A 24,388-nucleotide genomic window follows, 5' to 3' on the forward strand; every position below is an offset into this window, starting at 1 on the left:
CTCCCCATTCTTCTGTATTTTTCTTTGTCATACTTAGCACCATTTATGTCATTATGACATTGTTTTATTTGTATTTATTAATTGTATGTCTTCTCTAACCCATATGATGGCAGTGATTTTTGTCAGTTTTTTTTGTTGTTATTTTACTGCTGCATCACCAGTGCCCAGATCACTGTGCCCATGTAGGCACTGTTGCTAAATGAATGAAGTGGTGTGTATGCATTATTTATCTTATTATAAGCCATTCATAGGCAGGGACTGCATATTAATATTTTTTTATTTTTATTTACTCTCAGTTCTTAATCCCAACAGAATTTTGATGGTTGGGAAGATTTATGCCAGTTGTTCCAAAATATATGATAGATGTACTTTTTTCAAGACAGAAATTTGGCAGAAGGCTTAAAAAAATGTGTTTTTTTTTTTTGGATTCTGCCATTCCATATTCAGGAATTTATCCAAGGAAATAATTAAGCGTATGTGCAGACGTATATTGTTTACGATGGGGAAAAATTGCTACTGACTAAAATGTCCAACACTGAAAGTATGGCTATATAAAATATGATAATTCATATGATATAGCATACAGTTCATCAAAGATGATGTCATGAAAGTATGCCAGATTACATGGAGAGATGTTAAAATACATGTTAAGTATAAAAAGCAGGTACAAAATAATATTAATCAGTTTTTATGAATTAAAAGAGGTGTATCCATGCATTTACAGTGCGTGTGTATATGAACAGAAGGAGTATAGAATATACAGTGCTTATTTTGGTATGGAATTAATGGTAATTTTCATTTTCTTTTCACTTATTTTTTTCTACATGGCACGCGTATAATAAGTTATAAAATGTGTCCTGATAAAATTATTAATGTTTGTCACAAGAATAATAGGCTATGTTGAAATGATCCCATAATACATTTTAATTTCCCATCTAATACTTTATTCACTTATATGTTATATAATTCCACAAAGATTTAGTACTAGTAATAAAAATTTTGAGCTAGCCATCTTCCTTAAAATTGATAGAAATTTAGCATTACTTTTTTTTTTCCTTAGTAGCCCCATCAATGCTAAGAAGGTGAACGCTACCACGAGCAGTGACTCCTACATCGGCCTGTGGAGAAACTGTCTGCTTCTGTGCTGCAGTGCGGCAACATCCACGCCGTCTTCAGCATCTACAGGTTCTGTGAGGTGTTCTCCTCCCGAGACGCTGGCGTCGACCCCCGACAGTGGCTACAGCATCGATTCTAAAGTAAGCTTTCTGGATCTATCCTCGAATCTGAATGGCGTTGTAAAAGTAATGTTTTAAAATTTTCTTTTCGAAGACAGTAAAGTGAGTTGATTAAAAAGTAAATCATTTGCTTACATTAATAATAAAAATAGTCGTAGAAATCCTATTAATATTTTTATGGATTCAGAGTTGGAGCCAGTGATACATAAAGATTTTTTTGTTTGTTTTGGTGAGATAGGGCCATGCCCATTAAATTCATTATAGTGAATATTTAAAAAATAACTTTCATCCCCATTTTTACTTACTCTGTTTCCTATAGTTCCTACACTTGTAAATATTTAATGAAAAGGATTCATTTAAATAATTTCTTTTAAAGTACCTGTCTAGAATTTCCCTAAGTCATATAGTGATACAAATAGTACTGATAAAAACAGTTTTATATTTGTTATGATATGGCACAAAATTTTATGGAGTAGTTCAAGGAAATTTAGAAAACTTAAGACTTAGGTGTCTAACTTTGACACTGATGACTTTTAAAAGTAATTTTGCTTTACTCATTTTCGTGGATCCAAAGACATTATGGAATTTCTGATGAAAGGAAGCAGTTTATTATATGACGGTGAGTATCCCTAAGAAGTAAAGAGACCTGCAAACAAGTCTCAGCTCTGTAAACAAATGTGCAATGAGACATGGGACACGTCATTTAACCTTTTTTAGGTTATGTACACCGTAGATAAAGAGCCCTGGTGGCGCAGTGGTTAAACACTTGGCTGATCACCAAAAGGTTGGTGATTCAAACCCACCAGTGGCTCCATGGGAGAAAAGACCAGGAGATCTGCTCATGTATAGATTACAGCCTTGGAAACCCTATGGGGCAGTTCTGTTCTGTCCCATAGTGTCGCTTTGAGTCAGAATCAATTCAGCAGTACACATACCACCACCACCACCATAGGTGAAATTTGAAGCACCGTTCATAATAATGTTTCATTTATCCTTTGTCCTTGACCAAAAGATTGCTGGTCAAATTATTTAGTGGGAATTAATATCACGGAATTGCATATCAGAGTGGCTGCTATAAAAACAGTATTTTTTTCCCCCCAGATTATCGGCATCCCATCCCCTTCATCCTTGTTTAAGCACATAGTTCCAATGATGCGCTCTGAGAGCATGGAAATCACAGAATCCCTTGTTCTAGGTCTTGGCAGGACCAATCCAGGAGCTTTTAGGTAATTATCTTCTTATGATTTCTGTATGCATTAAAGTAGTAAAAGTGGCAATTTAGAGAGAATATGGTAAGTCAAGCAGAGTACTCTCAGGATAGTTGCATACCAGTCTGGACTTTTACCAGTTAACTAGCTGTGTAATTTTAACAAGTCACTTAATTTACTTGAGCCTTCATTCCCTGATTTTGATTGAGCAAATAAGGTTTAACCTTATTTTCTTCACAGAATTATTATGAAAATCTATACTATCTATAAATATTTTCTAAAAATGTAACATGCTATGTAAATTTGTAATATTTTTCTACCACATTTATTTACATAGTGGTTCTATTAATGTATAATCTTGGTCTAGTGATTAAAATTCCAGTTTCCTCATTCTTATTCAAAATAACTAGAATATTTTTAAAAGAAATACATATATTTTATATCATTCTGGATATCCTTGATATTAATGTACCAAATTCTTCATTTTTGCTTAAGATTCTATTTTGTTGTTGCCTGCTGGGCCCTAAATTTATTATTTTGAAAATGTCCTCAACTAACATGAAGGATAGTGTTTGATATTTTGTCTCCAAGGTAGCATGTATAGCAACAAAATAGATTAATAGATTGTAATGTATCTATAAGTATGGGATATCATTCATTATAAATGAAATTTTAGAAGAATATCTTACGGCACATAAATACACTATTGTGTTAAAGAGAAAAAAAGGGATACAAAAATTATCTTAATTTCTTAAAAAAACAAATTCTCTATAAATAGAAACAATTCCAAGGCACATACTTTAAATGTCAGTGGTGGTTTTCTGTAAATGAGGAAATCATGGATGGATTTTCTTCTTATTTTTTTTTTGTATTTTACAAAACTTCTACAATGAGCACATTTTCTGTTTGAAGTTAGAATATAAGCAAATCATTTTCATAAAGTTCATAGCTATTGGCACATTAATTCAATTTCTACGAATTAATCCTAAGGAGATAATCAGAAATGAAGACAAATATTAATGTACAAAGATGTTCACTGGGACAGTATTTACAGTAACAGAAAAATGAGATAAAGTGCAAGGATTTGGTAATAAATGGAAATGGTTAGGAAAACTATGGTATCCCACTCTATAATCAAATATTTTAAACTAATTAATGGCATGTGAATAGTGTTAAAAAAAAAAGATTTTTAAATATGGTAGAGTTTCAACTGTAAAGTATATGTGGGTTGAAAATGATTAAACAAAAATATTGATAGTACTTACCTTATGAACTAGAATAGGTAGCCTATAACTTTTTTGTTTTCAGATATTCTGTAGTATGCATGTATTTTTTGTAACTGGAATAAAACAATAAAAATTTTGCCAAAGTAGGATTAAGGTTAATTTTAGGATTAAGGTTAGTATCTGTCAGTTGATGTCACTATGTTAATTTGTACATATTTGCATATATGTCAGATTATATTGGTTTAGCTAATAATAGAATGTCTATAATTTTTCTTGTAGGGAACTAATAGAGGAATTGCATCCCATAATTAAAGAAGCACTCGAAAGAAGGCCGGAGGTAAAATTTTTAAGTTCTCCCTTTCAAATTTAAGCCTTTAGTCCATCCAGAACTAATTTTGTATTTTGTGAAGTAGAGAGCTAAAAGAAACAATAAATTTAACAGTCATCAGCAAATTGGCCTGCTAATGGATGGGGGGGAAATTGGATTGTGGACATGTAAATGAAAGACTAATAAATATATTTTTAATTGCTCCGTATTATGAAAACTATATTGTAAGCAGAATAATGAGCTCTGTAGTGAAAGTAGGAGCCCTGGTGGCACAGTGGTTAAGAGCTTGACTGCTAACCGAAAGGGCAGCTATTCGAATCTACTTGCCGCTCCTTGGAGACCCCATGGGGCAGTTCTACTCTGTTCTATAGGGTCACTATGAGTCTGATTTGACTCAATGGCAGTGGGTGTTTTCTTTCTTTTCTTCTTTTGCGGGGGCAGAGGGGGTTAGTGAAAATGGTGTAGAAGCTCTCTATTTTACTACTGTTTGACTTCCTGTTAGAAGCAGAATCAAGTTGAAGTGTTAAAGCTGTTATTGTATGTATTTAGTACTTTGGTCTTAGTATAACAAAGATGTTTATTCATACCATAATGACCAAAGAAAAATTTTCTTTTGTCTTTGTTTGTATTTATTTTGTCTTATGCCACAATTAATTTTTAAGTGGAAAACTGGTATGAGTAAAATTTGTGGGGTTTCTTGAGTTCCCTTTAGAATTTTTTTCTTGGCCTTTTGTTGTATTTTTGGGATTGCCTTAGGGATTTTTTATCATTCACTGAGAACAGTTTACTAGTCCCTTTAATTCTTCTGAAGTTTTCAGATTAGCAAATTCTGAAAATATCACTGTGAAGTGTCGTGTGATTTTATTTGGATCATTAATTTTAAGCTATCCACATGCGTCTCTCTGGTGCAGTAGCTGCCAGAGTGTTCACAATGTGCATTTGCACAAGGAAAATAATTTTGATGAGCCCAGAAACTCTCTCTGAGACATTCACATTATTCTTCCCAAGTTACGCCAGCAAGCTTTCCATCAACTTCCCTGAAGGTTTTTTTAACTTCAGGCAGTTTCCAGGTACAAACTCATAGTTTCGAACCAACCCCCGGTAAAGCCTATTATAGTAAAAATTCAAGGTACATACAATGGTTTATAATAACAAACGGGTGCTACTCTGCAACATGCATCAAAACATTGGTATTATTATTACTGTATTACCGTGTTAAAGATGTTTCAGTGCATCTAGAAGTGTTTCGTTAGTGTTTTTTACGCATAGAAAGGCATAATATATACTAAGATAAAACTTTGACCAGCATTAGATATGAGCCATACCTAACTGTTCCAACTTACTTATAAGTCCGACTTAAAGACAGACTTAGGAATGAAACTCGTTTCTAATCCTGGGACTGCCTGTAATATTTTGTATCTTTGAAATAGAATATGAAACGACGCAGGCGTCGGGATATTTTACGAGTACAACTGGTACGAATATTTGAACTGCTGGCAGATGCTGGTGTCATTAGTCACAGGTCAGTGTTGGATTTTGTTTTTTAAAACTTTGGAATGATTAGGGAACATGGCATTTTTCTCTCATGAAAAATAAAAAAAGCAAAGCCTTCCTATATTACTATAATGGCACCTGTCAGGTTATTGTGCTGTGGTGGCTTATGTGTTGCTGTTGTGCTGGAAGCTATGCCACCAGTATTCCAAATCTTAGCAGGATCACCCGTGGTAGACAGGTTTCAGTAAAGCTTCCAGACTAAGGCAGGCTAGAAGGAAAGGTCTGGCAACCTACTTCTGAAAATTAGTCGGTGAAAACCCTATGGATCGCAACGAAACATTGTCCAACTTACTTGCTTTGGATACGTCATCAGGAGGGATTAATTTGCTGGAAGACATCATGTTCGGTGAAATCGAGGGCTGGGGAGATCCTTGGTGAGATGGATGGGCACAGTAGCTGTAACGATGACCTCAAACGTGCCAGAAGCCGCGAGGCTGGCGCAGGACAGGACAGCGCTTTGTTCTGTTGTACATAAGAGTGCCATGAGTCAGAATCAGCTCAATGGCAGCTATCTATATTGCTGCAAATGTTATTTATCCAATACTGTAACCAATGCCCAAAAAATGTAGTGAAAAATTTACTACTACAACTAGCTTACATCAGACAAAAATTAGTTTTAATGCACCTATGATTTTTAGTTAGTTGGAATCTTGTTACGTAGATAAGTAGACATAGCAGTAGCCTTTTCTCTGCAGATGTACCTATTACTTGTTTTTAAATGCTAATTTTTCTTGCAAAAATCACGTATTCAAAGGCTAAACATTATAAGGTTTGCAAATTTATTCCAGTGAACTGTTCTCTATCCTGCTCAGTGCAAATACAAAATCCACAAACATAATTTATAACTGTGTTCTACCATTCACAAATAAAACTGTAAACCTGGAGTTGTTGCTGGAGAACAGATGGAAAGCCCTTTGAGGAAATTCGCTGTCAGCTTTGGGTTGAGAAGTAACTATTTTCTTAGCAGGGCAATGGTGTTGTCTGACCATTGAGGGGAAAAAAATGGCTATGACTGTATCTAAAAAATGTAACTGAAAAGAGATCTTGAGAAAAAATGTATCAGTACTCATACAGGCATAGTAACTGTGATAACTGCTTTGCATCATTAATTTTGCATTCCTCGTGATTATTAGTGTATTTAACACTTCATTTTTACTATCTGATACTGTTTTTGATGAGTGCTTTTAAAATAGAGCTTTAATCAAAGAGAATTTATGCCACTTATTTACTATTCTTTACTATTAAATGAAAAGCAAAAAAAGACAAAGAAACAGCAGCATCCTTTTTTCTGTTTTCCGCAAAAATTAACAACATATCTAAATTATTTTTGCCATTGTCATTGCTTTTAATGTAATGTTACTGAATGAAGAATCTTCGTTACTTTTTTGTGTATGACTGGCAAGGGTTTGGTGTATTTTAAATTTAACTGCAAAAGCTATCCTCATTATTGAACAGCAGTGGTTTTTGAACACAGTTGCATAATTTGTTTTTATTTTTAAGAAAAACGTATATAAGACTCTAGCTATTATACATCTTTTTTTAATATTATCTTTATTTTGGTTAAGGGAAAAAAAGATGAATTCTAAATAGCAAAAAAACAGGAATCTTTATTTTGTTTACCCAGTGGATCCCATGTCTCTGACACATAGCGGGCACTTGGTGAATATTTATTGAATGGATAAATGTTTTATTCCAGCACAAATCACAGCCAACTAAATTGGTTTCTCATCAAGCACTAGGTCATGACCTAGAGTTTAATAAACACTTATTTAAGGAATTTTTTTTTTTTTTGGAGAAATTGTGGTTAGAAATTCATTCAATGCATTTTTATTGTTGACTGGTATTTTTTAATATACTCTACTACCACTATGACTTCCTCAGTCTTGTTTTCATAGGGTCAGGATGTTTATAGAAAGCCATTCGAAGTAGTTATTAGGTACAAATTAATTTTTACTTTTATAATCATCCACATTAGAATTACTTAGAAAATATAACAAGAAAAAACTGGCCCAAATAAATGTAAAGGCAGTAGCTAAATCATTTATTAGTACTTACGGTTTACTAAGAGAGCCCTTGTAGTGCAGTGGTTTAGCACTCAGATACTAATGAAGAGATCAGCGATTCGAACCCACCAGCTGCTCCATTGGAGAAAAATGTGGCAGTCTGCTTCCGTAAAGATCTGCAGCCTTAGGGATCCTGTGGGGGCAGTTCTACTCTGTTCTATAGGGTTGCTATGAGTCAGAATTGACCCAGCAGCAGTGGGTACAGTTTACTAAGCATTTTCATTTATATTCTTACTGAATGCTCTGAAGGAAGTACTGGTCACATGTCTAATAACTAATGGAACAAGATTGGAATCCAGGACCTCTGAGTCTAACCGTGTGTCCCCCTACCGGTCAGTGGTTTCCTGGCCCAGAACTCTCTTTCTCAAACAGAACCTTATTGCAGAGATTCTTGGGGCATGTTCACAGGTTTGGAAACAAGGTTTGAAAACCAACACTCCACACTACTCTTTGTGAATTCTCTTAAATTTTTTTATCCCCAATAATACCTATCATGGTATGTTGCTGAGATTAAGCTTCTAATGCATATTTGATTGATTATGCTGCAGGCATAATACAAATAGGCATGGCAACTATGAGAATGTATAGAACTAATCTTTCCTCTTTCCACCTTTCTAACCTGATCTTCCCCATCCCATATACCTGCTTATTTCCTTACTAAAAAGCTATTCATTTTGACAGAGAGGAAATAACAGTAACACTCAGAATAGTTGACCAAAGTTAGATACAGAATTGAATTATATAGATATCAATAGTGGTTCCCTGATCAAGAAGCACCATCTATTTTTATATTTAAGCAAGGCCTAATCATGTTCATTTAATTTTTGTATATTAAGTTGCATGCTACCATGATCATGTAAAGTTTAATATATATTATTCAGATTTTGAGTCCTAGAAATTTGTTTCAGTTTAAATTATAATTTTAAATCACATTTTATTAATTATTTATTTTTTAAAATATTTTCAGTGCAAGTGGTGGCCTTGATAATGAAACACATTTCCTCAACAACACTTTATTGGAGTATGTAGATTTAACTAGACAACTCCTGGAAGCAGAAAATGAAAAAGACTCTGACACACTGAAGGATCTACGATGCCATTTTAGTGCCTTAGTGGCGAACATCATTCAGAATGTTCCAGGTATCGCTTTCAGTTTTTTCAAACATTATCGGATATTGAGATACTATCATATTTTTTTTTCTTCCCCCGAGGTTTTGTAATTATAATCTAAGTTACAAAACAATTTATTAATATGCTAGAAAAATGTATCAGAATAACATGGATGGTAAGAGTTTGTATTACCTTTGAATTAGTGCCAGTGGTCAGAAATCAAAAAGGAACCCAGCATAGATTTTCGCTGATAATCAAGACACTGACCCCAAAATCTGAAGAAAACAGTGGAGTACGCTCTTTGGACTAGTTTTAGACACAGTGAACAAATTGCTTAATGCCCCAAATGGCAATTGAAAATAGAATTAAGGAGATACTTTTGAATAATGGGAAAAGGGTGTAGGCCACAGATGTATAACAAGGATACAGTGTGATTAATTGGTTCACTTATTTGCACATGTGTGCCTACTATGGAGCATGTGCTATATGTGAGATACTGGTTTAGGCATTGAGGTCCCTGGGTGACACAAATGGTTTGCACTCAACTGCTAACCTAAAGGTTGGCAGTTTGAACCTACCCTGTGGTGCTACAGAAGAAAGACCTGGTAATCTGATGCCATAAAAAATTACAGCTAAAAAAACCCTATGGAACAGTTCTACTCTGCAACACAGTGGGTCAACATGAGCTGGAACTGACTCAACAGCAATGGGTTTGGTGAGGTTTTTTGTATTTTTGTTTGTTTTGTTTTGGCACTAGGAAGACTGAGAGATACAATGGCATTTTTTAAGAAGTCATAAATTATTTACAAGTGTTAAGACATAAAACAATGACGATAGCCTTTGGAATGTAACTTACGTAGAAATTTTTTTTTTTTTGCTTTCTGAAAAAAACAAAGTTATTTTGTTATTCTAAATAGTATATGCAAACGGTTGACTTTTAAAATAAGAGCATGGATTGTATTTTATAAAAGGGTCATTTTTTAGTGCTGACCACTCTATTAGGTATGTTTATTTCAAGTGCAAGGGCCCTATTTTGAACTTTAAGGGGAAATAATGCTATTGAGAGGAAAAGAACATTGTTTTCCTCTAAGTTTTCTTATCTTAAGTTCACTAACGTAAAGATGTGATTTAGTCTATCCCTAAACACTCTTCTACAACTTAAAAAAAAAAATTTTTTTTTTACATTGTTTATTCGGATATTGTTGAGTTCTTTTTAACACGGAATGGTGAGAAAACTTGTGAATAGAATGTCAAGGCTGAAAGACTCCTTGGAGATTATCTAAACCGTTGGGTTTCAAATTGTTTATCAGAGCCAGGGGTTCTCTGGTGCCATCAACAAGAGGCAGCAGAATGGGTTTGTACTCAGACCTCACACCTTACTTCATATAGATCAGCATCCCTTTTATCAGTTTTATATATCAAGATCCTGTATAAGATTCCTTTTATAAAGACAACTTTATTGCTGAAACAAACAAACATAGTTTAAGAACAATTGAACTACTTCAAAACTCACTTGCCAGAGATCCAAAGGTGTGTTCATGTCTTGGCTAAGCTTACCTGGTAGTCAGGGACAGCCAGGAAAGGAGTGGGGTCCTGACTTCCGGCTCTGAGCCAGGCTCTGTGCACAGTTCTGCCTGCCATGGAATTTCTCCTTGCCAGGATGGTATACTTCATTTAAGTAATGCAGCACAGCGTAGTTACAGACTGTAACTTGTTTCTGTGACTTTGTATATATTCAAATGATTTCTGTTATGGTAAAGGTTTGTTGGTAGGCTAAAATGAAAACTTTTGATTTCTTTTTTATGTTATTATATATTCGGTAACAAATAAGTTGGCATGCATGTTAAAGTAAAAAAAAAAAAGTTTTTCATCTATTTATTTCCCCCTACAGTGCACCAGAGAAGAAGTATTTTTCCTCAACAGAGCCTTCGTCACAGTCTCTTTATGCTGTTCAGTCACTGGGCAGGTCCTTTCAGCATCATGTTTACGCCCTTGGACAGATACAGTGATAGAAATATGCAAATTAATAGACATCAATACTGTGCATTAAAGGTATGTGCTTAGAAATCAGATTTCTTTTTTCTTATGTTAAGAGCAGAGTTAAATTTTTTTTTTCTTTATGTCTCTCAGTGCCAGGTATTATAAAGAGAATAAGAATTTCTTCAGCATACCTGAGAGTATTAGAACATATATCTGACTGCCATATTCAAATACTATACCATATGTTTATTTAAATGTATAAATTACAATGCAAACAAGTTCCACAATCTACCAAATTTCGAATATCATTTTCTCAGAGAATTGAGAAATGCTGCAAAGATACACCCATTTATTTTTTTCTACTTAAGTACTTTCCCTTGGTCTTTTTTCTTCTCTTATGTTACTGTTCAAATTTCATGTCTAATTCAGTATCATATTTATTTATCCGTAATTTCTTAGTTTTAAAACTTACTTTTATGCTTTCCTTTTCTAAAGAGAAAAATTACAGGTATTTATGGTAGATAACCATGAATGAAAATATCTTGCCAATTCGCAGTAAGCAGCCACCATTTAACCACTTAAATTTTTTGAATGTAATTTTAATATTATTGTTTGAAGGCTATGTCTGCTGTACTATGTTGTGGCCCTGTTGCAGATAATGTAGGACTTTCATCAGATGGCTATTTGTACAAATGGTTGGATAACATTTTGGACTCTCTGGACAAAAAGGTAATTATGACAATTCCCTTAAAATGGTCAGCTAAAAACAAGTCTTTTTTGGTAAAATAAGGTTAGAATTGTATGCAAAAATATATATATATATATATATATATAATGTAAAATTAAGTAGGATAACAATCTAAGAAGGTTCTAGTTCTTACATATTACTCATTTGAATAAATTTCTCTTTTGTAAAATCAGTAAATTATGTTGTGTATGTATCTTGCAGTAGGGCTTAAGTCTGTAAATAAAATAACAATGTCAAATACATTGAGCTCCATGGAAGAAACCTGATATTTTCTGTATTTAATTTCATCTTTAGACCACTCTCCAATTCCTCTTTATTGCCCTCCCTACACCTTGCCCTCCTGGCTCTCATACTGTGCATATACAGACTTCTCAATTTTAAATAGGTCTTATACTTTTTTCCCTCAGAATAATTATTTGTTGGGTTATCAAAAACAAGAACAAAGCTTGATAAAAAATAATTGGAGAGGTTAATAACTCATTTTTCTGAAAGCACTTAATCACTATTCACATTCATCAGGCGCCTTCAGGGGCCCTGCTGGAGGAGAGAATCATATGACTAAGAGTCTTCTGTAAACAGCAGCAGACCGAGGATGATTTATCCATGTCATTTTTTTCTGCTGACTGAATAAAACAAGATTTGAACAAAGGGAGACTGGATTTTGTGATTAAATTACAGTAAATATATACACTGTATTACTTTAGTAAAAATGTAGAGAAACGGGCAATCAAATGATATATACTATTTTCTCTATCCTGGGCAATTCTGCCACCTTTACCAGGTTCATCAGTTGGGCTGTGAAGCAGTCACTTTATTGCTGGAGCTGAACCCTGATCAGAGCAACCTGATGTACTGGGCTGTGGATCGATGTTACACTGGTTCCAACAGGGTGGCAGCTGGCTGCTTTAAAGCCATAGCCAATGTATTCCAGAACAGGTACTCGAGATATTCTGTTTTATTTTTCAGTGAGATTTTTTAAAGCAATTCTTTCTTTTTGAATTCAGAAGTACTAAGACAGCTAGCATTTTCTTTAAGTGCTAATGAAATTTAAGCAAACTAAGAATAATGATCACTAGGCATCTGTTGGTATACCTATTGCCTTTAAAAAAAAAAAAAAAACAGTCAACTCATAGGCTTAGAACATACAGCCTTGCCCTTTATATGTCATAATCTAAACCAGCTCTATATATTAACTGGTGTGAAAACCTCTGAAAATTAAGTTGTTTATCTAACCCTTTAAATTTGTCCATAGGGATTATCAGTGTGATACAGTGATGCTCCTAAATCTGATACTGTTCAAAGCAGCTGATTCTTCTAGAAGTATCTATGAAGTTGCTATGCAACTCTTACAGGTTTGTAGACAAATGTTAATTAAAATATTTTTTACTAAGGGCTTAATGAAGCCCCAGTAATTTATTTTTACCTTTAAATTATATTAATACTAATATACAGCTTTATTTTTAATACTGAGGTATAGTGTCAGTTCCTGATTATTAGAAGAAAAAGATAATATGGGTCATTTGGATCTTTGGGTACAAACCATTCAGAAATGTATTGTAGAGGGGTTATATACGTTACCCCAGCACAACATACACACTTAAGTATATGTGTGAAGATCCTTATAGAAGTTATGTGGTTTGGGCCTATAACTATTTCTGTGTAGCAGATAAGAATAATATAAGTCAAATATTTTTTGAGATTAAAGTGAAAAATAAGTAACTCTTTTATGATATCCTTGTATAACTTTATTAGACTAAGAAAAATAACTTTGAAAGTTACTTCATTATTATACAGTGTGTAACTCACTGCTACCAGGATGAGGTGGTTCATTCTTAGCCGAAATAGGATGATAGGATTCAAGAAGATGCTGATTTTTTACAAAGGGTTTGTAGTGGTACTGATCCTGATAGGATCATTTTTGGAATTACATCCTAATACCGTTCTTAAATAAGTAGAAACTTCAGTGATTTCTTTTGTAGCTCTTTACGTATTGTAATGTCAAAAGGACTTTTAGCTTATGTTTTATATTTAATCTGTGAGTAACCAAGATCCGTTTGAAGTTTTTTTCTCTTAACACGTGTTTCGTATAGTTGTATTTTTGAGCTGGAAAAGTGGTGAATCTTTTTCAAGTAATTATACGTTAACTTGCTGAAGTTATTTTCACATGATGCTACTAATCTGAATCATTGGCATTAAATGGAAGAAGTGAAAATCCTTTTAAAAACAGTTATAAAGCCTTCTGCAAACATTTCTGGAATGAGAAATGAACATCTGAAATACTTTACAATATATATAGCCATATAACTTTTTAAACTGTTTAAATATTTACTAACCTTTTTTTTTTTCTTAAACCTTATAAATATAAATACCAAATATTTATATGTAGTATTTCTTGGGAGAAGCTTTTTGTAATCAAATTTAATTATAGTTGAATTTGCAGAATCACAAAATATTAACTTTAGCTGACGGAATTGTGTTCCTGTAGATTCTGGAACCGAAGATGTTTCGCTATGCGCACAAATTGGAGGTTCAGAGAACTGATGGAGTGCTCAGCCAGCTGTCACCTCTGCCTCATTTGTATTCTTTTTCATATTACCAGTTGTCAGAGGAATTAGCAAGGGCATATCCTGAGCTAACTCTCGCCATATTCTCAGGTATGATCATTTTACTGGTTAGTAGTTTTGTTTTTAGCAATCATTTCTAAAAAAACTCCTCTTAGAGATATTAAATTTGAGGTTGAATCAAAATAAAACATGTCTTTACCTAAGTGTCAATTGCTTTCTTTTAAATATGAATGCTTAATAGTGATGTATAATGGTATTTAGATTTCTTATTAATGGCATCTTCACAGGGCTTCATGCCGTGCCCTCCCTTCTCTACTCCACCCCCAGCCAAAAACAAAAAATAAAAATAGGAAGAGGGGGAGTTCTTCACATGCAATTTAAAAAATATTTCTTTTGTAGACAAAGAACTTCATGAATCTTTTAGTGTTGCATTTTATTTTGTGTATTGGTCTGTCTTTAATGATAAAAATGGGCAGGGATAAAGGGGAGCAAGATAAAAAAAAAATGAGAGCATGCATTACTTGCTGCTGCTTGTCTTAGAGGAGAAAAATCAGTTGCTGTTGAGTTGACTCAGATTCATGGTGCCTTCATGTGTGTCAGAGTAGAACTGTGCTCCATAGGGTTTTCAGTGGCTGATGTTTTGGAGATCACCAGGCCTTTCTTCTGGGGAGCCTCTAGGTGGACTTGAACCTCCAACCTTTTGGTTAGCAGCTGAGAATGTTAACCATTTGCACCACCAAGGGACTCCTCTGTTTCAGAGGAACCCATTTGTAATTCTCTCTCAACAGACTTCTTTCTCCTTTAATCATAAAGATCCTGCGGGCATTAAGTAAATCTATTGCTAGGATACCACAGTGCTTTCTGGTCCAGCTTCCTTTCCTTGAGGTCAACAAATGTTCTTCCCAGGGGCTTCTAGAACATCTGCGATGAGTGTCAGGCAAGATGTCATATTAACTTGGGTCTCCCAGAACTCAGATTTAGAGGAATCTCTAGGGTCCATCTGGTTCAGCTTCCCACCCAATGAAGGTACTGTTACAACTCCCATAGTGTTCTACTCGTTATCAAAAAAGTTTTAATTATCGCATACAACATACTCAGCTAGTTTTTACGCTTGCTGCATGCAGCAAGATCTTGATCCAGCCTGAGTACTGGGCATGTAACAAAATTCGCATCTAGAAGATTACAAGGTTCTCTTGTAGTTGCTTTCTTTCACTTGGGTTCAAGGCATAGTGGTTTGAGCCTGCTTGGGCATCTTTCCACAATGCCTATTTCAGCAGTAGAAACAGTTTGTTTCCCATCTCTAATTGACCTGAGTGAGAGAAAACAAAAAACTAAAATTCTCCTAACATTCAGTTCTTACAGTAGTTGGTCTGTTTGGTTTGCACTGGTAGTTATCGGCATCCGTGCCCCCTCCCCTTTTTTTTGAGGTCCTATTTATCCGTTTTGTCTTTTGCTGCTCGTGCTTTTGTTGTCAAATGTGATAGCCCATCCTTAAAAGCAGGTCTCACAGGCCCCTACATTTTCTTCAAAAGACTTTTATGGTTTTAGTTTTCACATTCAGGTCCTTGATCCATTTTGAATTGATTTTTTTATGTATGGTGTGAGGCTTAGATCCTGATTCATTCTTCTGCATGTGGAAATCCAGCCTTTTTTTCAGCACCATTTATTGAAGATGCTCTTCCTTCGCTATTGGATGGACTTGGAACCCTTGTCAAAAGTCAGTTGACCATAGATCTGTGGATTTATTTCTCAACTCTCAATTCTGTTCCACTGGTGTATATGTCTATTATTATACCAGTACACATCTCTTTTAATTATTATGGCTTTATAGTATGTTTTGAAATCAGGAGGTATGAGTCCTCCTACTCTAGTCTTCAAGATTGCTCCCTTCTCTTTCCCATCTCCCACAGTCTAGACACCACTTCCAACATGTGTGTGATGTATAGAAGAATCCTGATCAAAAGAGGGGAATACAGAACAGAATTTCAAATTTTTGTAGAGTCCGACTTTCTGAAACAATTGCCCTGAGATAGTCTTTAAACCTTAAACCAAAAATATCCCCTGAAGTTTTCTTAAACCAGAGAGTTTAGCTTAATTAGTAAAAAATACCTGCCTTCAGCATTATTCTCTTTTAAGAACTATCTATGTGGGATCAACAGCAAATCAAAAGATTAGATAGGAACCTTGGGGGCAGTGAGTTTATGTTAATGAGGGAGGAACAAGTCAGAAAAGTAGGGTGAGAATGGTTACACAACTCCAAGAATGTAATCAATGTCACTGAATTGTACATGTAGAAACTTGAATTGGTGTTGTGTTTTGCTGTGTATGTTAACAACAACAAACTAAACAAAATTTAGAAAAAAAGTGAAGTTGTGATGTATTTTAACTGTTAATTTTCATTGTGACGTCATTGAGGCCAAATTGATTAAAAGAAAAGCTATGCTCATAATTTTTTAATGTAATGAATAAACTCTGGCTTCACAGTCTTTAAGAAAGTGATGCTGAAATTTAATTACAAATGAAAAGCAACCGGAATTGTATCAACCTTTCCTTCTTTTGGCTTGTGTTTAATTACAGAGATAAGCCAGAGAATTCAGACAGCCCATCCGGCTGGGCGGCAAGTCATGCTGCACTATCTGTTACCATGGATGAACAACATCGAGCTGGTGGATTTGAAACCTTTGCCCACAGTGCGGAGGCATGATGAAGATGAGGACGATTCATTAAAAGACCGAGAGCTTATGGTGACTAGCAGGCGCTGGTTACGAGGAGAAGGCTGGGGGTCACCACAAGCCACTGCAATGGTTTTGAACAATCTGATGTACATGACAGCAAAGGTAAAATGGGTTTTGTATTTGCAGTTGCCACATGGAATTATAGGGGCCCTGCTGGCACAACAAATTAGTGCTCAGCTGCTAACCAAAAGGTTGGTGGTTCAACCTGCCCAACAGGATAAAAACTTGGCAATCTGCTCCCATTAAGATCACAGCCTAGGAAACCCTGTGGGTCAGTTGTGCTCTGTGACATGGGGTGACTATGAGTTGGAATGTACTTGACAGCACCCAACAACAAAGAATAATGAAAATTCCTGGTGTTTGTCATAATGGCTCCCATGGTTAGAAATAAATGAAGAGATTAGATAATCCTGTGATAACCACACAAAAATGCATCGTATATTTATTCGTTTCTTTAAAAAAACTTTTCACTAGATGTAAAATGTCCTTTTGTTGTGTTACTAAGACCATACGTGATTCATGATACTTATGTTTAGATTTATTGAAAAAAATTATTATTCTTAAGTATGGAAAAGAATAAAACAATCTAAAAATTTTAGCTTCTGATATTTCATGGTGTCATGATTTTTTTAATTTTGATTTGTTGTTGTTGAGAATATACAGAGCACACAGGTTTGGTATTAATAGCCCATCTCGACTAAGGTATCTGTTATGTGCACTGCATCTAGTACGGAGATGAGCTGGCCTGGTCGGAGGTAGAGAATGTGTGGACCACGCTTGCAGATGGCTGGCCAAAAAACCTGAAAATAATTTTGCACTTTTTGATCAGCATTTGTGGAGTGAATAGCGAACCAAGCCTTTTGCCTTACGTATGTATTCATGTTCATTTACCTTTTTTTTTTTTTTTAATACATTGACCATATGTTTGTGACGTCAAAGTATGGACAGCAGTAAACCAGCAGAGGCAAGTCAACGGCCAGGATGAGGTAGAGTCAGGAAATAGCATATGGATTCTTTTCATTCATTCACTCAACAAATATTATTTATCATTACTACAAGGCACGTGCTCTTCTAGGTGCTGGAGATTACAATCTGATGGGTGGTAACGGATTTTATTCTTTGTACCCACATCTGATTTATTTAATGACTAAATCAGTAAGTTAATAAAATACAGCTGTGGTAAGGGCTACAAAGGAAGACTGTGGAGTAGTGAGATTGAATAGCCTAACCTAACTGTCTGGGAAGATTCGAGGTAGTACTCCAGCCAAAGCGATACTGAAGCTGAGACCACAAAACTGGGGACATTTATAGTTTTTGGTAGGCAAGAGCTGGCATTAGGATGTTAGAGCAGGATGGGAGGGTAAGAGCTCAGTGACCATAGAATAATGCCGGAAGCTGTCAGAAGCAAGGAAAGTGTGATAAGAGATATAGAATGAAGAATGTGATAGCCTTTGCCTTCTGGGGAGAAGGCAACACTTAACACCTGGCCAAGTGACCAGTACAAAACTATCAAGCATCTGTTAAATTGAATGTGTGCATGTGTGTATAGCTCTCCTAAAAGTATGTTCCACAGAAGACTAATTCTGCAGGATATTGCTCTAAAATTTCCTGCAGATCCTACTTCAGAGAAATAGCTTTAACTTTGCTTTAGCCAGCATTGCCCCCAGCTAACTTGATCACTGAAGCCATTGCTGTCAACGTATGTCGCAGGTTTAGTGTTCTTTGAGTTGTAAGGTACAAGTCAGCAACGTGCCCCACATTACCTCTCTGACCACTTTTCCTAATCTTCCTCCTCACGCATCCTGCCCTTCAGCTGTGCTGCCTCCTGCTCTGCTCCACTCTGGCACTGGGCTTCCCATCTCGGAGCCTTCGCACACCTCTCTTTCCCCAGATGGCCGCATGGCTCACTCCCTCACCTCTTGAAGGTCATTTCTCAGGTGTCATTTCTCACTGAGACCTTTGCTGGCTGTGCTGTGTGAAACTGCAAATGTCCCCCAACCCCGTCGCTCACATGCACTCTTTTTCTTCTCCTGCTTCATTGAACTTCCTAGTGCCTACCATCATCTCCCATATCTGTCTCAACCCTCATAGGTTGTGAGCTTCTTAAAAGCAGGAATTTTTGTTTGTTTGGCTCATCGCCAATGCCTAGACTAGTGCCAGGCACACAGGAGGTGCCCGTTAATTGAATAAATGAATGAGTTAATTGGGGCTGGAATTAGAAACAGGCATGAGTTTATAATTCCAGGAGATCAAGGTGAAATTCAGGGAACAGCCAGTTAACCGGAATTTAATGCCATTTTTAAAATGTGATAATAATAACCGTTCTTACTACTATTTCTCGATTACCATTGCTTAAGCACTTACTTATTGGAGCCCTGGTGGTGCAGTGGTTAAGAACTTGGCTGCTAACCAAAAGGCTGCAGTTCGAATCTACCACCCGCACCTTAGGAACCTATGTGGCAGTTCTACTCTGTCCTATAGGGTCTCTATGAGTCAGAATCTACTCAACGGTAACAGGTCTTTTTTTTTTTTTTTTTTTGATAAGCACCTATTATAGGCTGGACATGGTACAGGCACTTCATCTACATTATTTTATTTAATTCTCAGAATAAATCTCTGAGTTTGGTAAAATTACTGCAATTCTACAGAAGAAGAAAACAAAGCAGGAAGAAATTTCTTCAAAGTCACACAGCCATCTAGCTCTATCACTCATTAGAACTAGAACTCCAACCCAGAATTGTTGATGAAAAGTCAGTGAAATCTTCTAGGAGAAGAGAGTGAAGCTGGGGTGGGGAGTGGTTTGAAGACTTGATTACAGTAGGTTTGGGAGTGTCAACCCAGAGATGGGCACAGTCAGGCAGAGCAAAGGCACAAAGGCAGGAGTGCAGGTGGCATCTTCAGAGGAGACCGAACCTGAAAACAGAACTTGTTACCAAATCATTAGAGCAGGTTGTATAGATGAATACACAGAGCACAGAGGGTCAGTTATCAGTAAGCAACCATTATAAGGTTTTTGGTCTGATATAATGAATCGTGTTCTACGGTTTGACTGGAGGTCATCTACTGCAGTGCTTCTCACACGGTCATGTGCACATGAATCGTCTGTGGATCTTGTTCTGATTGCGTAGGATTGTGTAGGTAGGGGTGGGGCCTGAGAGTCTGTGTTTCTAACAAGCTCCACATGATGAAGCCTATACTTATAGGACCTCACTTTGAGGAGTAAGGATTAAAGTGGAGAGAAGCTGATCAGTTACTATTTTGATGATACATATCAACTAAAGCATACGTATAATATATGTTACTGAAATGATTTTTTTTCTACCTAACTCGTACTGTTTACTAGGCACTTCTAAAGTACTTTATAAATCGTAACTCCTACCAGCTGTATGAAATAGATGCTATTATGATCCCCATTTTGCAGATCAGAAAACTGAAATTAGGTCACTTGCCAGATCATGTAGCTGGTGAATGACAAATCCACATTCCAACCCCGGTTGGAGGAAAGACAATGTTTATAAAACTGATTAATGCCTTAATGCTGAGCAATATCTGTTCAGATTTAGATTATGCCTCTTATTTCATCTGCCACTTAATGTTGAGCTTTGATAAAATTTGTCTCAAGAAATGTTTCTGAAATAGTTGCTTTTTCTTTTCTGAACGACTTCTTTTGTAACAGGTGAAGAAAGTTATTGTATATTTAGGTAGAGATAAAACAATGCAGTTGCTAGAAGAACTGGTGAGTGAACTACAGCTGACGGACCCTGTCAGTTCAGGAGTCACTCACATGGATAATCCCCCGTATTATCGCATCACTTCCAGTTATAAAATCCCTTCTGTCACCTCAGGTGAGACATTATTTAAAACTATGATTACTTGGGATCAAAAGAGATGCTTTACATAATTGTTCATTTTAGCAAGCGTTTGTGTATTTAAACGTCATTAAGAAAACAAAAGCAAACGTGAGTCCTATATGGTAATTAATTTGACAAGACTTCTTTAATTTGTCGTATGAGTAAAGAAATTTGACAATGTATTATAGAAAGAAAATACCTACATTCTTATACAGACCTGGAATATAGATTTGTATACCCCTGTAGAATAAATGGAAACCCTGGTGGCATAGTGGTTAAGTGCTATGGCTGCTAACCAAAAGGTCGGCAGTTCAAGTCCACCAGGCGCTTCTTGGAAACTCTATGGGGCAGTTCTACTCTGTCCTATAGGGTCGTTATGAGTCGGAATCGACTCGACAGCAGTGGGTTTATAGAATAAATGGAATTCCTGGGTGATGCAAATGGTTAAGGCACTCAGCTGCTAACCAAAAGGTTGGAGGTTTGAGTCCACCCAGAGTTACCTCAGAAGAGGCCTGGCGATGTATTTCAAAAAAAATCAGCCACTGAAAACCCTATGGAGCACAGTTCTACTCTGACACACATGGGGTCACCATGAGAGAGTCAACTTGCTGGCAACTGGTTTATACAACAAATGCATTTTAAAATTAATGTAATTAGTGTGTGAATTTAGAAAATGTTTGCTTATTGAAATTATTTCTGTAATTTCATGTTGTAATTACTTGAATACAGATTATACATAGCATTCAATCATGTGAGTGTATGTGCTTATATGTGTACATATATTATAATGATAAATATTATAATTATTTTAGTTGAAGAAACTATGTCCCTGAGGGACTGACTTCCATTGAAAGTCAATGTACAGTGAAACCTGTGAGAGCCGGAACTCAGTGGGACTGCCTTGTTTTTCTAGGTCTCACAAGTTTTCTGCCTTTGGCACGGTGTAGCTTACCACTTTTCTATCACTGTCTGTTGGTGGAAAATATTTGAGTTTTCCTTCTCTGACAAGTTTCTACCTCACACCGGTTCTGGCTTTTATAGGTTTTACCGTAGTATCTAGGCTATTATAGATTGAATTTCTGTGAAATTCTTTGTGATTCAGTTTATGTTAAATGTTTTTAGGTATGTTAATAATGTTATCTGTATAATTAGACATCTTTTAAATTATATCTGTATATATTCTTTATTGCCTCTCCTAAAAATTCTCTTGTTTGGGTGTTTTCCATCTCTTAACTTTCTAGGGAATTTCTAATAACCCTTCTATTGGATTTTTCACTTCTGCTAGAATGTTTTTAATCCTCGAGAGTTTTTTTTTTTTTTAAGTTAGCATTTTTAGTAGCGTCCTGTTTGTGTTTCATGGTTAGACTGTCTTCTACATCTGATAAGGTTATCAAGTTTTCTTCTCAGAAAGTTTCCATTTTCTCTAAATTGCTCTATTTGTTTTGATTTGTCTATCTTAGTAAAGGCTTTTCTCAAAAGCCTAACAATTCTATATCTGTCTTTTCATAAAGAGTTGAGTATTAAAAAGTTGACTGGATATTCTGTAAGTACTTATGGAACTTACTGACACTGTCCTTCATTATAGGGTGACTTCATTGATGCCAGTGTCTGTAGGTCTCTCCTCTTGGTCTAATCAAAAAACTACTAGTTATCTGCCTAGAGTAGAGGACGTAGGGGTGTATGTGACTGGTGTACATATAACCCATAACACACACACACAGCCCACGAGCCTCTGGAAGCCAGTAGGGTAAGAAGGATGCAGGGGATGGGGGTATAGTCTCAAATTCAGTATGTATATTTTTACTTACCCCCACCCCTTCCTGTGCTCAGTAAGGTGCTCCCTCCTTCAGCTGTGCTGGGTGTGCCCCAGTCCAGAAATCTTCTCGTTTGGTCTCATAATAAAAGACTACTTTTGGGGCGGAGAGAGAGATAACAACTCAGCTACAGGGGGCAGGGAGGTAGATCTGGGGAACCAACTACTTCTGAAATAGGTTTTCAACCAATCCTATTTTTAGCATCATTCCCCCTCCCACCTCTTACACCCGGAGATACTAGATGCCACTAACTCGTGAGCCTTTTGGAGTTTCAACAATATTACAGATAAAGAAGCTTGGTTTTCCCCATTACCAGCTTAGGATTCAGCCTTCTTAAGACTTAATTACTTCTTGCCCAGTTGTTTTTCCAGCATCTGAAATTTTGTTGCTATAGTTTCCTTCACTTCTGTTAGTCATTATGAGTACATTCCTTTTTTAAAAGTCATTTTGTTCTTATTTTAGTAGAGTTTTGACGCCTGTAATTTGAAATCGTTTGTTCTTACTGGAGTTATCCCAGGTTTTTTAGTTCACAGGTACTTTTCGCATTCTAATTTACAGGAACTACTTCCAGTAGCAATACAATGGTAGCTCCCATGGATGGCAATCCTGATAATAAGCCCATAAAGGAGAATACTGAAGAGAGGTAAGTACTTCTCTGCTGTTCATCAGGCTTTCAGTTTGACAGACATTGATTGTCATCAGAATAAATGATAATGGTTTCTGCAGCAGGATTTGTATTTTGTTGAGTTAAAATTCTAGTGAAGAAATATATTTCCGTATTAGAAATATTTGTCACATTGACTGCTTTGATGTTAAAGGTGGTAGATATTTTAATATGCCTTAATGAATGCGTAGAGTATGATCAGTCACTTCCTGTATAGCTTACATTTTTAGACTTTTCTAAATGGATATTTACTCTGCCTGTTTTATATAAAATAGATTTGACCACAGCATTATTGCCACAACTACTTAAGAGGAATCTTTAAGTAGAAATATTTGACTTAAAAGTTTAAGCTTTTGAATTGTAAGGTAGAAATTAATTTATGTCATAGTGAGCTTTTGTTAATATATTGTGTACTGTATTCTTTTTTAAACATAAAAAGTGAAACATAAAGCACAAATACCGTATTACCATGAACTATGACTAACTTCAATGCTCATTTCCATAGCTATGTGCACCTAGACACCTACAGTGGACTAAACAGTCATTTAAATCGTCAGCATCACAGACTAGAATCTCGATACAGTAGCAGCTCTGGAGGATCTTATGAAGAAGAAAAAAGTAATGAATTCCAAGTGCTTTTTATAACTGTAATGGCAAGAATTATGTTGATTATATTAATTATGTTGATGTTAATAAGATGGCGTTAATAAAGTTTATTTTCCAATATATTGCTTTAAAATAGAGTACTGCCACTAGTGGTGTTCCAACATAGTCTGAGATGTCTTCATTTTAAGAAGCAACATAAGTGGGGAAATTTTTTTCTAAAGCACAGGTTCCCTATAGACAAATCAAAAGAAACGTAAGAATTGGTTCCCAAGAAACGTCATAGAACAAACACTGACAATAGGTTGGTTTTTTGAGCAAGCTTGATTCTTCTCCATGGATGCACATTTTACTAAAGAAGTTCTCCTCTGCAATTGCAAAGTGAACGATCTACCCAAGTGTTACTGTAGAATAGACATACGAGCTTTCAGACTGGGAAGGGACCCTGAAGATGATCTGGTCCAATCTCCTCATTTTGCACATGATGGAACTGAGGTCCAGAGAGGTTAAGTGACTTATCCACGTCACACAGAACTCACATTTCCTGACAGCATTTTTTACTGCACCCTGCAGCCCCACTCTGGTAGAGCAGACTTATTTCTGAGATGAGTTTTTGTTGGCCCTATCCCAGGGAACTTGGAAGTGAGTAACTTACCAGAAGGCCATTGTTACAAGGCAGCTTCACCTATAATGTGGTCTCATGAC

At 35.8% G+C, this 24,388-nt stretch overlaps 1 protein-coding gene across 13 annotated transcripts in view; it reads left to right on the forward strand.

Moving 5' to 3' along the window:
• FRYL (FRY like transcription coactivator) overlaps positions 1–24,388 on the forward strand; it is a 344,107-nt gene that overhangs the window by 257,017 nt on the left and 62,702 nt on the right. For 12 of the 13 annotated variants that reach the window (XR_007517673.1, XM_049886274.1, XM_049886269.1 and 9 more), the window contains 15 exons: positions 1,061–1,256; positions 2,337–2,461; positions 3,949–4,006; positions 5,428–5,519; positions 8,582–8,754; positions 10,616–10,776; positions 11,323–11,433; positions 12,234–12,388; positions 12,705–12,804; positions 13,938–14,106; positions 16,594–16,853; positions 17,480–17,620; positions 20,428–20,596; positions 22,975–23,059; positions 23,586–23,698. Coding sequence is in view for 12 of the 13 variants with exons in the window: in XM_049886274.1 (XP_049742231.1) it covers positions 1,061–1,256; positions 2,337–2,461; positions 3,949–4,006; positions 5,428–5,519; positions 8,582–8,754; positions 10,616–10,776; positions 11,323–11,433; positions 12,234–12,388; positions 12,705–12,804; positions 13,938–14,106; positions 16,594–16,853; positions 17,480–17,620; positions 20,428–20,596; positions 22,975–23,059; positions 23,586–23,698 (2,108 nt within the window). In the remaining variant the exon portion in view is untranslated. The remainder of the gene's footprint in view (positions 1–1,060; positions 1,257–2,336; positions 2,462–3,948; positions 4,007–5,427; positions 5,520–8,581; positions 8,755–10,615; positions 10,777–11,322; positions 11,434–12,233; positions 12,389–12,704; positions 12,805–13,937; positions 14,107–16,593; positions 16,854–17,479; positions 17,621–20,427; positions 20,597–22,974; positions 23,060–23,585; positions 23,699–24,388) is intronic. The other variant, XM_049886276.1, reaches the window with a different exon arrangement.

This window comes from Elephas maximus, chromosome 5 (genome assembly GCF_024166365.1).
Source record: "Elephas maximus indicus isolate mEleMax1 chromosome 5, mEleMax1 primary haplotype, whole genome shotgun sequence".
NCBI classification, from domain to species: domain Eukaryota; kingdom Metazoa; phylum Chordata; class Mammalia; order Proboscidea; family Elephantidae; genus Elephas; species Elephas maximus.